Source organism: Nerophis lumbriciformis, linkage group LG25, assembly GCF_033978685.3.
Source record: "Nerophis lumbriciformis linkage group LG25, RoL_Nlum_v2.1, whole genome shotgun sequence".
Taxonomy (NCBI): Eukaryota; Metazoa; Chordata; class Actinopteri; order Syngnathiformes; family Syngnathidae; genus Nerophis; species Nerophis lumbriciformis.
In genome coordinates this window covers 39,437,519-39,454,566 of record NC_084572.2, presented here as the reverse complement: position 1 = coordinate 39,454,566, position 17,048 = coordinate 39,437,519, and the positions used below count along the sequence as shown (strand labels likewise).

Sequence of the window (17,048 nt, the reverse complement as noted above, 5' to 3'; positions counted from 1 at the left end):
CATCAACTTGTTCAAAGAACAAAAGCAACCCAGTGCATAAACTGACAACAAATGACACACCTGCAAATCAGATGGAAAATGAGAGGGAACATTGTTTGGGTGTATCCGTAATAGGGAGAAGTTTTTATTTACACGATGAGTGTAACACCTAGGGTTCCATCCAACCCAGGTTAAGAACCACTGCGTTAGGTGCTTTAAACCAGAAGTAGAAGCGCCGTTCCCACTTCTGGCCGTCCACAGCGATTCTACTCACATGAACTCTTCGTTCGTCACTCCAAGCAAGGTTTGTAAGTTTTACAATATAACTAAAACTATTCTTACTTACTAAACCGTGCCATGTGTGATGTCTGTAGGCATACTTGCCAACCCTCCCGGATTTTCCGGGAGACTCCCGAAATTCAGCGCCTCTCCCGAAAACCTCCCGGGACAAATTTTCTCCCGAAATTCAGGCGGACTCAGGTCCATGCGGACCTAACCCACAATATAAACAGCGTACCTGCCCAATCACGTTATAACTGTAGAATGATGGAGGGCGAGTTCTTGGTTTCTTATGTGGGTTTATTGTTAGGCAGTTTCATTAACGTCCTCCCAGCGCGGCAACATCACACAACAACAGCAGTCACGTTTTTGTATACCATAAAGCAGTTGGTCTGCCGTAAACAGCAATGTTGTGACACTCTTAAACAGGACAATACTGCCATCTAGTGCATTTGATGAAAGCATTTTTGTGCGTGCCACACAGCAATGCATCATCAGAGTTCAGCATGGTTAGAAAAATAGTGACAGAGAATAGAACACGGATGGACAATTCAACCCTTAACTCAACAATGAGTAGATGAGTGTTATGTGTGTGTATACGTGTAAATAAATGAACACTGAAATTCAAGTATTTATTTTGTATATATATATATATATATATATATATATATATATATATATATAATAAAATTAATATAGATATATATATGTATATATATATATGTATATATATATATAGCTAGAATTCACTGAACGTCAAGTATTTGTTATATATATATATATATATATATATATATATATATATATATATATATATATATATATATATGTATATATATATATATATGTATATATATATATATATATATATATATATATATATATATATATATATATATATGAAATACTTGACTTGGTGAATTCTAGCTGTAAATATACTCCTCCCCTTTTAGCCACGCCCCCAACCACACACCCTCCCACCCCGACCACGCCCACCCCCACCTCCCGAAATCGGAGGTCTCAAGGTTGGCAAGTATGTCTGTAGGAGTGTTTTCATGCGTATTTGTACGTGCTGTCACAATGTCATTATGCAAGCGTCGTTAGCATTAGCTAATATGCTAACACTTTTACGAGTTTCTGTTGCTATTATTAACTTACGTTATTTTTGTGTTGTTTCAGATTCACAAATTCCTCAGTAAATTCCCCAAAACGTCAGCGTGGAGTTATTGAGTCTGTTTAGCTGATTGGAGAGCTAGCTTGCGCAGCTAGTGGGTCCATGACCATGACTCCTGTTTTGTTTGATCAGCCGTTTTACTGCTGTGGTATTATAAATTTAAGATATGTAAATCAACATTTGCAGAATATTTTTGTGCAAATAACAGCGGCTTATTGTCAGGTGCAGCTAATATAGGAAAAACATATTTAGTGGGTGTGGCTTATATTCGGGTGCACTTTTTAGTCTGGAAAATATGCTACTTATATATTTTTGTATTTCTTGAGTTTTGTAAAAAAAATTAAAAACATATTTTGATAATGGAAATATATCGATCGAACCACTGCAGTATCAACTGATACTATATTTAGTATCGTTACTGTGGATATGTGTAATGATCCTCCCGCCTCTGTGTTAGCATGTCTTCCAACTGTGTGCAGTATTGACTGATTGATTGATTGATTGATTGATTAATTGAGACTTTTATTAGTAGGTTGCACAGTGAAGTACATATTCCGTACAATTGACCACTAAATGGTAACACCCCAATAAGTTTTTACACTTCTTTAAGTCCGGGTCCACTTAAATTGATTCATGATACAGATATATACTATCATCATAATACAGTCATCACACAAGATCATCATATTTAATTATTTACATTATTTACAATCCGGGGTGTGGGGGTTAGGTTTGGTTGTTAGCATCAGTCATCAACAATTGAGAACAGAGAAATGGATATTGAAACAGTGTAGGTCTGACTTGGTAGGATATGGACAGCAAGTAGTGGGCAGAGAGAGAGAGAGAGAGAGAGAGAGAGAGAGAGAGAGAGAGAGAGAGAGAGATCAGAAGGCATAAGAAAAGTATCTACATTTGATTGTTTACATTTGATTATTAACAATCTGGGGAGGGTGTTAGTTTAGGATTGAAGTTGCCTGGAGGTGAACTTTTATTGCGGTTTTGAAGGAGGATAGAGATGCCCTTTCTTTTACACCTGTTGGGAGTGCATTCCACATTGATGTGGCATAGAAAGAGAATGAGTTAAGACCTTTGTTAGATGGGAATCTGGGTTTAACTTGGTTAGTGGAGCTCCCCCTGGTGTTGTGGTTAAGGAAGTAGTTTGACATGTACTTCGGTATCAGGGAGGTGTAGCGGATTTTATAGACCAGGCTCAGTGCAAGTTGTTTTACTCTGTCCTCCACCCTGAGCCAGCCCACTTTGGAGAAGTGGGTAGGAGTGAGGTGCGATCTGGGGTGGAGGTCTAGAAGTAATCTGACTAGCTTGTTCTGGGATGTTTGGAGTCTAGATTTGAGGGTTTTGGAGGTGCTGGGGTACCAGGAGGTGCATGCGTAATGGAGAGTTCCCGCCAGAATCTTCAAGGTGCTTTTGTTGACCAGAGAGGAGATTCTATAGAGAAATCTCGTTCGTTGGTTGACCTTTTTGATGACCTTGGTTGCCATTTTATCACAGGAAAGATTAGCCTCTAGAATGGAACCTAGGTAGGTGACCTCATCTTTCCTGGTGATAACAATGTCACCCACTTTTATAGTGAAGTCACTGACTTTCTTAAGGTTGATGTGGGACCCAAACAGGATGGATTGTGTTTTAGCCAAGTGTATGGATAGCTTGTTGTCAGCGAGCCAGGTGCAAGTTCTACTGAGGATTTTCTCCACCTGTGACTTGTCCTTGTCTGATACCATCAAGGCCGAGTCATCCGCAAACAAGAACAATTCACAGTCGCATACCGATGACAAGTCGTTTATGTTTAGCAAATTATAGAGATTTCTAGCCCTCCGCGCGGCTGGAATGAATCTGCCTTCAACACACCTGCCCGTGATGAGAGACCTGCCTTCAACACACCTGCCCGTGATCAGAGACCTGCCTTCATAAGCCAGCACGTCCTGAGATCCAGTGCCAGAACGTAACTCCTCCTACCAGGACAGTAAGTCCTGAGATCCAGTGCCAGAACGTAGCTCCTCCTACCAGGACAGTAAGTCCTGAGATCCAGTGCCAGAACATAGCTACTCCTACCAGGACAGTAACTCCTGAGATCCAGTGCCAGAACATAACTCCTCCTACCAGGACAGTAAGTCCTGAGATCCAGTGCCAGAACGTAGCTCCTCCTACCAGTACATTAAGTCCTGAGATCCAGTGCCAGAACGTAGCTCCTCCTACCAGGACAGTAAGCCCATTACGTCTCCAGTCTTCTCTGCTTGTGCATATCCTCGTGTTCATTGTGTCCCGTGTTGTCTCGCTATCCAGCTTCCCGCCGTCCAGCTGTGTGTCTCGTCTTCCCCGATCCCTTCTGGACTTCCTCTTGCCTCTCTAGATATCCACCTTACGCCTGCCTACAGCCCTTGACCTTTCGCCTGTCTTTGGACTTCCGAGCCTGCCTTTCCCTCTTTGGACTTCCGCCTCGATGTCAAGACGCACCTTCAACACCCGCGAGTAACCACTGCCATATAATTGCCACACATAGTCTCACTTCACTGATGTGGATTACGCACACACCTCACTTCCATTAGCAGCTGACAGCTAACGACGTCACAATTTGATCAATAACGCAGAGTCAAACAAGCAGCTGACAAACAGTCTCAGTCCGAGGAAGAATAAAGCAGAAAGACAAACATAAGTGTCACTGCAGAGAGTTTGAGTATGACACAGTGTGACAACCCAATTGTCACTAGCAGTCGAAGATACGCTTTGTGTACATTTTTCCTGTCCGTCCCAGGAGAGTGTTGCCTTCCACCACACCCACATTCGGATTACTCGCACGCTTCTTTACACTCTCCAGATGTTCGTCCCACACGTGTGGCGCTGACCTTTTCTTTCCGTACGACCGCCGTGTCTCACTTTTGAACCTTATAGTGTCTCTTTTAGGAGCTGCTTTATTGTCAAACACTGTGGATTAGTACCTTTCATTTCTACAGAGCATTTTTGAGCCTAAGACTCACTATGGATCTGAGTGGAAACTGAGACACTTTGTGGGATGAAAAGAAGAAAAAGTGGAAGACGTGAGGATTGCTTTTTGGTTGACTTTGGTTAACTTAAACAATGATGTGCTGCAAGCTTTTACTTTGAATTGTTTTGTACAAACCCGACAAGGCCAGTGCGTATTGTGTAGTATGTCCGTATATACCATAGTTTACGGACTATAGGGCGCACCTGTGTATAAATAAATATTATGGGGGAAAATATGATCTATATTTTAACCGCACCTGACTATAAGCCGCAGATACATACCTTGTGAAATGAGTTATTTATGCAGATAGATTTTGTACATTTTTATTGACATTGTTTGTAACGTGGCAGTAAAACGGCTGATCAAACAAATGGATCCACTAGCTGCGCAAGCTAGCTCTCCAATCAGCTAAACAGACTCAATAACTCCACTGTGACGTCTTGAGGAATTTGTGAGACTGAAACAATACAAAAAGAATGTCATTGTAAGTTAATAATACTAACACAGACACTCATGTTAGCATGTTAGCTAATGCTAATGACGCTAGCTACATGACATTATGGTAGCAGGTAGAAATATGCATGAAAACACTCCTACAGACATCACACATGGGACGCTTTAGTAAGTAAGAATCGTTTTAGTTATATTGTAAAACTTACAGATGTTGCTCGCGGTGATGAATGAAGAATCCATATGAGTAGAGACGCTATGAATGGCTTTGGTACCATAGCACAAACAATAACACACCATTTCAGTATCTTTGCTTGGGTTTTGTTGTTTTTAACTATTTGCATTATAGCCGTCAGAGAAGAAAAATCCATAAATTAGCCGCACCGTTTTATAAGCTGAAACGGTTCAAAGCGTAGCAAAAAAGTAACCATAATGTAAGGTTCATGCGGGAGTGGCAACCTTATTTTCATTAAGGGCCACATGGCAGTTATTGCTCTTTTCGCATATGACAGCGAATATATTTCAATATTAATCTTTAAGGATTCGCTTCAGGATACTTCATAACTGCCTAAGTATTATATATATTTTTATGTACATTGTAGCTGTCGTCAGAATTGTACTTCTTTTTTTACAACATATTACTGTAAATTGAAAAATGGTTCCAGTTTGAAAACATGTAAAAAATATTCAACAAAGTTCTGTTTAAGCCAAATATAAGACGACCCTGTCCTGATCCCACATGACTCTTTATTGTCCTGTCTTTGGTATCATTCCCTGTCCTGATGTGATTGTTTTGGTTTTGCAGCAACTTTACATTGTTGTTATTGTCCTGCCAGTTGGACAATATGCATTACTTTTTTTTAGTTCCACCTTTTTTAGTACCCCCTCTCAGTGCTGGTTCATTGTCTTCTGTATGCCAAAGTGTTTTATTGCTTTTTGAGACCTGTTTTACTTCATCTGCCTGGTATCTAATAAAGGGGTCCCCTGCTTGCACTTTGCCTACCTTCTCTTCATCCTGGGATCACGCCGACAGCCGCTGCGCACCAATCGTCACAAAGCCTACTTCTTAAAGAGACGTTTTTGGCTAAAGAAAGAACTGACCACATTATTTTCACATCAGCATCATAAATCCTTTTCTGTTGGACTTGCTAAGAACTCTTTCCCGGTCTGTCTGTACGACTATCCAGGTCAATGGTGCGTGAATGCCAGGAAAAAAAGCTCGGACATGCTTGAGGAGACGCCGTTTTTGTGCCGACTGTTGTTGTATACATTTCCACAACATCAGTTAAAAATAATGTTTTGCAGACATTTTTCTATTTTAGTTTTAACATCAAACGTGGTGACATTTGTTTGCAGCAACTATCACTTTCACCTGCCCACATACCTGTATCCCATCTGCCCACACACCTGTATCCCATCTGCCCACACACCTGTATCCCATCTGCCCACACACCTGTATCCCATCTGCCCACATACCTGTATCCCATCTGCCCACATACCTGTATCCCATCTGCCCACATACCTGTATCCCATCTGCCCACACACCTGTATCCCATCTGCCCACATACCTGTATCCCATCTGCCCACATACCTGTATCCCATCTGCCCACACACCTGTATCCCATCTGCCCACACACCTGTATCCCATCTGCCCACACACCTGTATCCCATCTGCCCACATACCTGTATCCCATCTGCCCACACACCTGTATCCCATCTGCCCAGATACCGGTATCCCATCTGCCCACACACCTGTATCCCATCTGCCCACACACCTGTATCCCATCTGCCGACATACCTGTATCCCATCTGCCCACACACCTGTATCCCATCTGCCCACACACCTGTATCCCATCTGCCCACACACCTGTATCCCATCTGCCCACACACCTGTATCCCATCTGCCCACACACCTGTATCCCATCTGCCCACATACCTGTATCCCATCTGCCCACACACCTGTATCCCATCTGCCCACATACCTGTATCCCATCTGCCCACACACCTGTATCCCATCTGCCCACATACCTGTATCCCATCTGCCCACATACCTGTATCCCATCTGCCCACACACCTGTATCCCATCTGTCGACACACAACTTCAGCGTCCTGATCGGTCCACCCGTCGTCACACACCGTCCCCCACTGGCCAGACAGGTAAAGCTCCACCCGCCCCTCTCTGGGGCTTTCTCCCCCAACCAGCCTCACGGGAACACCTGTACAACACACACACACACACACACACACACACACACACACACACACACACACACACACACACACATGCTGTAGTTAACGGGACACAACATCAACATTACAGACCTCCCTCCATCTATAGAAGCCTCAACATCAGAACAAACTATGGATGTGACAGTTTTGCAGATGTCAATCAATCAAGATTCTGCAGTATTGAGTAGCAGTTTTCAGAAGCGTGACAATGAGGGTGTGACGCGTGTTCTCTAACGCGTGTTCTACAAAATAGGAAATGTGCAAAGTGTGTTTATGTCCTTTTTGTATTGAGCTGTCTAAAAAACAAAATGTTTAAAACGGGGTTTCTTAACCTTTTTGCCATTGGGACCCAAGATTTCCACTACAGGAGGACCCGGGGCACACTTAAATATCAACACTGAATTAGTCTTCTTACTTTTGACTTGAAATATTTTCAATCATTTCATCTAACCTACTTCCAGTTTAATAGAACAAAGCTGGTCAAATGATGTGAAAGCATGTGTTGACCGCAAAGATGATTATCAAGGCTCAGGTCAGGCTGATTACAAACATAAACACTAATTTAATATGCTGCAAGAGAAAAGACTCAAACAAATTGCTGAAAAATACATGAGCATACAATTATGCAGTGCTACAATAAATACATTCTAACTAAATTACTAAAATAATAATAATAATAATACATGTTTCTTAAATATACTTTAAGTGCAAACGAAAGTACAGATTCACTACTTAAGTCATATTTGTTGTGCTTAAGAAGACGTATTCTGTTTGTGTGATGTTGTCATTACTGCCACAAGTGGTGCAAAAGTGTATTACACCTGAGTACTTGTGTGATGATGTCATTACTGCCACAAGTGGTGTAAAAGTGTATTACACCTGAGTACTTGTGTGATGATGTCATTACTGCCACAAGTGGTGTAAAAGTGTATTACACCTGAGTACTTGTGTGATGATGTCATTACTGCCACAAGTGGTGTAAAAGTGTATTACACCTGAGTACTTGTGTGATGATGTCATTACTGCCACAAGTGGTGCAAAAGTGTATTACACCTGAGTACTTGTGTGATGATGTCATTACTGCCACAAGTGGTGTAAAAGTGTATTACACCTGAGCACTTGTGTGATGATGTCATTACTGCCACAAGTGGTGTAAAAGTGTATTACACCTGAGTACTTGTGTGATGATGTCATTACTGCCACAAGTGGTGTAAAAGTGTATTACACCTGAGTACTTGTGTGATGATGTCATTACTGCCACAAGTGGTGTAAAAGTGTATTACACCTGAGTACTTGTGTGATGATGTCATTACTGCCACAAGTGGTGTAGAAGTGTATTACACCTGAGTACTTGTGTGATGATGTCATTACTGCCACAAGTGGTGTAAAAGTGTATTACACCTGAGTACTTGTGTGATGTTGTCATTACTGCCACAAGTGGTGTAAAAGTGTATTACACCTGAGTACTTGTGTGATGATGTCATTACTGCCACAAGTGGTGTAAAAGTGTATTACACCTGAGTACTTGTGTGATGATGTCATTACTGCCACAAGTGGTGTAAAAGTGTATTACACCTGAGTACTTGTGTGATGATGTCATTACTGCCACAAGTGGTGTAAAAGTGTATTACACCTGAGTACTTTGGTATCAGTATCAGCCAATCTAACTAATTCTTGGTATTGATTTATTTCCCAGTATTAATAATTGATCTTTGCTGAGGAAAAGCTTGTTCTAGAATATATTCTATATTGCCAAAAGTATTTGGCCACCTGCCTTGACTCACATATGAACTTGAAGTGCCATCCCATTCCTAACCCATAGGGTTCAATATGACCTTTTGCAGCTATCACAGCTTCAACTCTTCTGGGAGGGCTGTCCACAAGGTTGTGGAGTGTCTTTATATCTTCTGGGAAGGCTGTCCACAAGGTTGTGGAGTGTGTTTATAGCAATTTTCCACCATTCTTCCAAAAGCACATTGGTGTGGTCACACGCTGATGTTGGTGGAGAAGGCCTGGCTCTCAGTCTCCGTTCTAGTTCATCCCAAAGGTGTTCTATCGGGTTCAGGTCAGGACTCTGTGCAGGCCAGTCAAGTTCATCCACACCAGACTCTGTCATCCATGTCTTTATGGAGCTTTGGAGCTCTGTAGCAACTGACTGTGCAGAAAGTCTTTGCACTATGCGCTTCAACATCCGCTGACCCTCTCTGTCAGTTTACGTGGCCTCCCACTTGGTGGCTGAGTTGCTGTTGTTCCCAAACTCTTCACTTTTCGGAATATTTAGGAGCAAGGAAATGACACCGCTGTATTTGTTGCACAGGTGGCATCCTATGACAGTTCCACGCTAGCAATCACTGACAGCGGCCCATTCTTTCAATAATGTTTGTAGAAACAGTCTCTGTGCCTAAAGTGCTTGATTTGATACACCTGTGATTAGTCATTAAGACACCTGATTCTCATCATTTGCACAGATGGCCAAATACTTTTGTCAATTATGCACACAGAAAGATGTTTCCACAGATCACCACCTCTTCAATGTATCAGCTGTGTTTATTTCATTCAGCCCCCACATACAGTACGTCTGTCTCAGTCCAACCGCACCAAACAGGAAGGAGATTGTTTATTTCGTTACTGTTAGGATCAAATCAGTCCAAACTAAATCAACACATGGTTTTTACCAAGTTGTTTGTGCCAAAGAGCCAAGAGAATGCAGAAAAGCGAGCACCAGCGTTGACTTCAAAGCGCTGCCTGCCTTTCCAACATCAACACAAACCAATCAGCCTTTGGCACACATAAACATAAACATAAACATAAACATAAACATAAACATAAACATAAACATAAACATAAACATAAACATAAACATAAACACTCCCAACAAATCCGACTCACGAATGCTTTGCAGTAATGACATCTCCGTAATATCGCTAAAATTCGTTCTATTTTATCCACTAGCGACGCTGAGATCATTATTCATGCGTTCGTTACGTCTCGTCTCGACTACTGTAACGTATTATTTTGGGGTCTCCCTATGTCTAGCATTAAAAGATTACAGTTGGTACAAAATGCGGCTGCTAGACTTTTGACAAGAACAAGAAAGTTTGATCATATTACGCCTATACTGTATATACCTTTATATACATATATATATATATATATATATATATACCTATACTGGCTCACCTGCACTGGCTTCCTGTGCACTTAAGATGTGACTTTAAGGTTTTACTACTTACGTATAAAATACTACACGGTCTAGCTCCGTCCTATCTTGTCGATTGCATTGTACCATATGTCCCGGCAAGAAATCTGCGTTCAAAGAACTCCGGCTTATTAGTGATTCCCAGAGCCCAAAAAAAGTCTGCGGGCTATAGAGCGTTTTCTATTGGTGCTCCAGTACTATGGAATGCCCTCCCGGTAACAATTAGAGATGCTACCTCAGTAGAAGCATTTAAGTCCCATCTTAAAACTCATTTGTATACTCTAGCCTTTAAATAGCCCCCCTGTTAGACCAGTTGATCTGCCGTTTCTTTTCTGCTCCCCTCTTCCTTGTGGAGGGGGGGGGGGCACAGGTCCGGTGGCCATGGATGAAGTGCTGGCTGTCCAGAGTCGGGACCCGGGGTGGACCGCTCGCCTGTGCATCGGCTGGGAACATCTCTGCGCTGCTGACCCGTCTCCGCTCGGGATGGTGTCCTGCTGGCCCCACTATGGACTGGACTCTTACTATTATGTTGGATCCACTATGGACTGGACTCTCACAATATTATGTCAGACCCACTCGACATCCATTGCTTTCGGTCTCCCCTAGAGGGGGGGGGTTACCCACATATGCGGTCCTCTCCAAGGTTTCTCATAGTCATTCACATCGACGTCCCACTGGGGTGAGTTTTTCCTTGCCCTTATGTGGGCTTTGTACCGAGGATGTGGTTGTGGCTTGTGCAGCCCTTTGAGACACTTGTGATTTAGGGCTATATAAATAAAGAGTGATTGATTGATTGAAGAGAATGTTCTCCCTAAACTGCGTCAATAAACTCTTTTTCAGTCTCTGAGTGCAGCACGGCCCACAATGCATTCTTTACACACTAATACGTGGTTATGGTACAGCAAAATGCCAAAAATCCAAAATAGTTGATGACAGTAGTAGATCATCAATCAATCAATCTTTATTTAGATGCAGTGCATTCCTGCAAAGCAAGAAGACAACTGAAGTATTTATGGTTAAAAGACGTAGAAAACATTTGATTTTACTGTGAAAATAATGGAAAATTGTACAATTCATTCACTGTAATGTCACAAGCATGCAAATACAGAATTATTCTGTCTAAATGAAAGATTTTGCATATTGTATATTTAATTTGACAGAATACGTTCCGGTATCGAATAGCGGTGCGATATGGGCAAAAAGTGATATCGAATGATATCAGCTTGCATCACTTGTGCAAAGCTTGACAGACACTTAACATCTAAATGTTCTCCAGAAGGCACAGGAGGTTGGTCTTTTCCTGTATTTTTAGGGTTAGGGTTAGGCTTAACCCTAACCCTAACCCTGCCTTTTTTAGGGTGAGTTCCTGGCAATCACAGCCACCGGCATTTTACAGTCAATTTTGCAGATTTTTTTTTACAGCGCAAAATGATCCACTTGAAGAAACTGCTAAAAACTCAAAGTGTTTAAAAAGTACTGATAAACATCAAAAAAGGAGAACATTTGAAGTCATTTCACGTATATCTGAGGCTTATAGTGGGGTGCAGCTAATATGTGGAAAAATACTTTCCTTTTTTAATTTAGTGGGCGTGGCTCATATATCAACGCGACTGCTAGTCTGGAAAATAGGATATATTTTGTTTTTCTCATTTCTGGCAATTTGATGCACTTGTAATCTTTTCTGTCACCTACACAAAAACAATGTTAATCTGTTACCTTTATTTCTGACTTTTTGTCTTTTCTTTATTGTTAACAAGGAAACAATCCCAACAGACAAAAGACATTAAAACAACGTTGAGAACTTGTTGAATGAGGTCCTGACGTTGAACAACTCAAACATAAAAATATCAATAAAATATGCAAAGACTCCTCCCACCCCCACCAAGGACTGTTTCCACTGCTGGACTCTAGAAAGAAGTTCCGTAGCCTCCGAAGCAGAACCTCCAGGTTCTGTAACAGCTTCTTCCCTCAGGCCGTAAGACTCTTGAACGCATCATCATTCAATGATCCCCTCAACTCCCCCCAACAATGGATTAACTGGCTGGAATAAAAGAGACAATATAACATAAATCCATAAAGGTGGACGCATGTGAAAAAGTGCAATATATTTATCTGTACACTAATCTATTTATTTATTTATTTATATTTATATATATTTATTTTACATATATATTTATTATTTATATATGCACCTTATTGCTTTTTTATCCTGCACTACCATGAGCTTATGTAACGAAATGTCATTCTTATCTGTGCTGTAAAGTTCAAATTTGAATGACAATAAAAAGGAATTCTAAGTCTAAGTCTATAACATTAAAACAACATGCTTTTTGACAAAGTTTATTCAATGTCAGGTTGTGACGTTGATTTGACATTGAAATGTGATCATTTCCCAACCAACAACGTGGATCCAACGTTGGGCATCAATGGTGTCGCAATTTACAAATCCAACCATTTTGCAACGTTGTTTCAAAGTCAGTTTAAAAGGACACGTACGTATAATCAACGTTGCATCAGTGTCTTGTGCCTGCAGAGGTGTACTTATAACAATTGTATAGACTAATGATACTATTTATAGTCACGGAGGTAAGCAGTGTTAAATTCGTTGACTAAAAATGTTTGTCTTAGTTATCGCCAACATTTTGACAGCAGTTTTAATTTAGTTTTTAGTCTTTTGATGAAAATGTATTTTAGTTTCAGTCATATTTTAGTCATCTAAATTGATTTAGTTTGAGTAAACTAACACTTCTGTAAATTGTATTGACTAAAGTAAAAAGCATAAAGGATAAAGCATCTTTCAGAAAGTAAATCCCCAACAAATGGGTTTTACTTGTATAGCGCTTTTCTACCTTTTTAAAGAACTCAAAGCGCTTTGAGACTATTTCCACATTCACCCATTCACACACACATTCACACACTGATGACGGGAGCTGCCATGCAAGGCGCTAACCAGGACCCATCAGGAGCAAGGGTGAAGTGTCTTGCTCAAGGACACAACGGACGTGACTAGGATGGTAGACGGTGGGGATTGAACCAGGAACCCTCAGGTTGCTGGCACAGCCACTCTCCCAATGGCGCCATGCCGTCCCCAATGTTAAACGTGTTTATCTCACGGGCATTAGCATTCGGTTCACTCAGGTTGAGACGGAAAACTACACTAATGGAATGTCGCTGACTACTTTTAAAGCATGTAACAAAATAATGAGTGAATATTGGATCTGATTTAGCGTCATTCCACTCATCCATCGTTTCACATTTCTTTTCAAACTACAAGGTCGGAGTCTTGGTCAGCAGCTCGCCTTGTTGCTTCAAATATTTGATATTCCTCTGTAAATATGTTCAAGGGAGTCCGTCCACTTCTTGTAGCTTTTGCATATTGAAATTAAGTTTATGAAAATGAATTAAATTCATTAAAGTGAATGCTGGTTTAAAGACTACGGCTGAGTACAAAACAACAAACTGCCCGCCCCTCGAAAAGTCCCACCTCGCTACTGTGAAATATAAATAGTTCCTGAAGAAATAAATCTACTCGGGTAGTTTTTGGTGGATACACAGCGGGGTACTTTGGGAAAATAGGAAAGTTCCTGTCAAAGTACCTGCGGTGGAAAAAGGCCCACAAAACCCTGGATGTAATGTGAGCAAGCATTAACGTTAGAACATATATGGAGGAAGAAAGCAATCGGTACCTGCTTTGCAGAGATAAATGTCCATAACATATTTTTATCTTTGATCAAATATCAGAAAGAATCAATCATTCCTGTTTGAGTCCGGGGACAGTTGGTCGTTGACAAAGACAAAGACTTTTGGTCAACCAAATGAAGCATGACCTAAAATAATAGAGAAGCACTGCCTTAATTGCAGCCTAAAAGAGCACATTTGTCCATATAAACAGCTATCAAATAGTTCTAGTTGCCTATTACATACACAACGTCTTCAAGGCAGAAGCGTATTAGAAAGTATCTAGTAACAAATGTGTCCGCGTATTCAATTTACTTCATCAAGAGCTGAAATGAATGAATTATTGTGACCATTAGTTGTCCCCAAAAACATCTTATTAAATCAAAACAAGTTTAAAGGCAGCATAAGTCTGTCATAAGTTTTGTGTTTTTCATTGTTCTTGAAGTCATGTCACTTTCACGTAATCAAAGTAAGTACAATGAGTCGTGCTGATGTCGTATGGGAATGCACAGCGAGTGAGGATTTATAAATATAAGGTAGTAGGAGAAATATAACCTTCGAGGAAAAAATAATTGAAAACATTTATATGCACGTACAACACTTAGAACCTTTAGCATATCCGTATGTGCAATGAAATGTAAAGAAGTGAAACATTGTACTGATATGATCCACTTTAAGAGCTTGTTCAAAATAAAAGTGCTTACAAACTACAAAGAAGAAGAATTATGAGAAATACTTTCAACCTTATTGAAAATAAGATATTCTTCATCTCAGTATGTTAATAATGACTGAATTAATTCACTAAATATTACAAAACTGTTGTGTATACTAATTCATAGATGTTATTTTATTATATAAAAAGGTCAGTAAATAAAAGTATATATTTGTAAACGCTGTGAAGTGGTATTAAATAAGTTGTGCTTCTTCCTACTCCTTTTCAGACATGATGTCAAGTGAAATGATATGAAATGTTGTGATGTGTTGTAAGTGTGTTCATGTTTGAAATAAACTAAAGAAAGTTGTCAGGTTCAATTGGTGGCAACCAGTTAGCCAGTCAAAATAAATACATTTTAGGGTAAAAACCCTGAAATTTACCGTGGGGGGTGTTACACAAAATACTGTCAATTGAAAAACTGTACCACTGTTGTTTTTACAATACAATTCTGGTGACTGAGCTGCCAGATTTTTTTCTACCGTAAAATCTACGTTCATTCTTTTCACAGTACAACACAAGCCAGTACCATCGTTATTATACTGCACAATTCTAGCAACTGAGCTGATACTTTTTTGCCATTTTCGTAACAGTACATTGCAATAAACAGTACCACCGTTATTATACCGCACAATTCTAGCAACTGAGCTGATACTTTTTGCCATTTTTGTAACAGTACATTGCAATAAACAGTACCACCGTTATTTTGACTGCAATATTCTGGCAAATGAGCTGCTACTTTTTTGCCATAAAATTGAGGTCTGTTGATTAGAGCAGATGTTGTTGTTGGTCCCAGAGATGATTTGACACTACATTTCACTGTCAAATCTACAGACTTTTCTACACTTGCAAACATGCCAGTATGAACATGTATCACATTTGGTACACACCCTTTAGCGGGCCAAAGCAAATGGCACGAGAGGCCACATTTGGCCCCTCTTTGGCCCCTCCTAGTTAGTACATAGAGAAATAGGCTCCAGCAGGGCAGGCTAACATACTGGTATGGTCATGGGGATGTGGGCTTTTAATTGAGCCCAGGTGTGGTCTGGAAGAGATCTTCTCTGTTACGTAGAGAAGTGGAGGCAGGAAATTGGTGTAAATGAAGACTTTGGCTTGCTGAGTAGCAGGGTGAGTGGTGAGGGAAGGAGAATAAAAGTGTGTCTTACTCGCCGTAATCCCGTCTCCGAGGCGCTCGGGGTTGCATGCGATGTTGACGTCTTGGCGGTGCGTGCAGTCGTGGCTGAGCCACTCCTTCCTTCTGCACAGCAGGAGGCCGGGCTCCTTGCCAGCGCAGCTCACCTCGTCCAGGAGGATAGGACCGGACGCCACACCGAAGCGAGGGTTAGGGGTGATGTCTAGTCCTTCAGGGACCAGAGTTTGGCCTAACCTGCACACAGTCCACCCATTTCTATTATTATCATCATTAAATACTGCTACAGTGGAACCTCCATCTACAAACAGTGGAACCTCCATCTACAAACAGTGGAACCTCCATCTACAAACAGTGGAACCTCCATCTACAAACAGTAGAACCTCCATCTACAAACAGTGGAACCTCCATCTACAAACAGTGGAACCTCCATCTACAAACAGTGGAACCTCCATCTACAAACAGTGGAACCTCCATCTACAAACAGTGGAACCTCCATCTACAAACAGTGGAACCTCCATCTACAAACAGTAGAACCTCCATCTGCAAACAGTGGAACCTCCATCTACAAACAGTAGAACCTCCATCTACAAACAGTGGAACCTCCATCTACAAACAGTGGAACCTCCATCTACAAACAGTGGAACCTCCATCTACAAACAGTAGAACCTCCATCTACAAACAGTGGAACCTCCATCTACAAACAGTGGAACCTCCATCTACAAACAGTGGAACCTCCATCTACAAACAGTGGAACCTCCATCTACAAACAGTGGAACCTCCATCTACAAACAGTGGAACCTCCATCTACAAACAGTAGAACCTCCATCTACAAACAGTGGATCCTCCATCTACAAACAGTAGAACCTCCATCTACAAACAGTGGAACCTCCATCTACAAACAGTGGAACCTCCATCTACAAACAGTGGAACCTCCATCTACAAACAGTGGAACCTCCATCTACAAACAGTGGAACCTCCATCTACAAACAGTGGAACCTCCATCTACAAACAGTGGAACCTCCATCTACAAACAGTGGAACCTCCATCTACAAACAGTGGAACCTCCATCTACAAACAGTAGAACCTCCATCTACAAACAGTGGAACCTCCATCTACAAACAGTAGAACCTCCATCTACACACAGTGGAACCTCCATCTACAAACAGTGGAACCTCCATCTACAAACAGTGGAAC

The 17,048-nt window shown here is 41.1% G+C and overlaps 1 protein-coding gene across 1 annotated transcript in view; it reads right to left on the bottom strand.

The window, feature by feature from the left end:
- The window catches only part of prss12 (serine protease 12), a 62,519-nt gene that overhangs the window by 17,767 nt on the left and 27,704 nt on the right, over window positions 1-17,048 (bottom strand). Inside the window, exons 7-8 of the mRNA XM_061984390.1 lie at window positions 15,868-16,088; window positions 6,958-7,099 (exon numbers count right to left, since the gene is read on the bottom strand). Of these exons, the coding sequence (XP_061840374.1) occupies window positions 6,958-7,099; window positions 15,868-16,088 (363 nt within the window). The remainder of the gene's footprint in view (window positions 1-6,957; window positions 7,100-15,867; window positions 16,089-17,048) is intronic.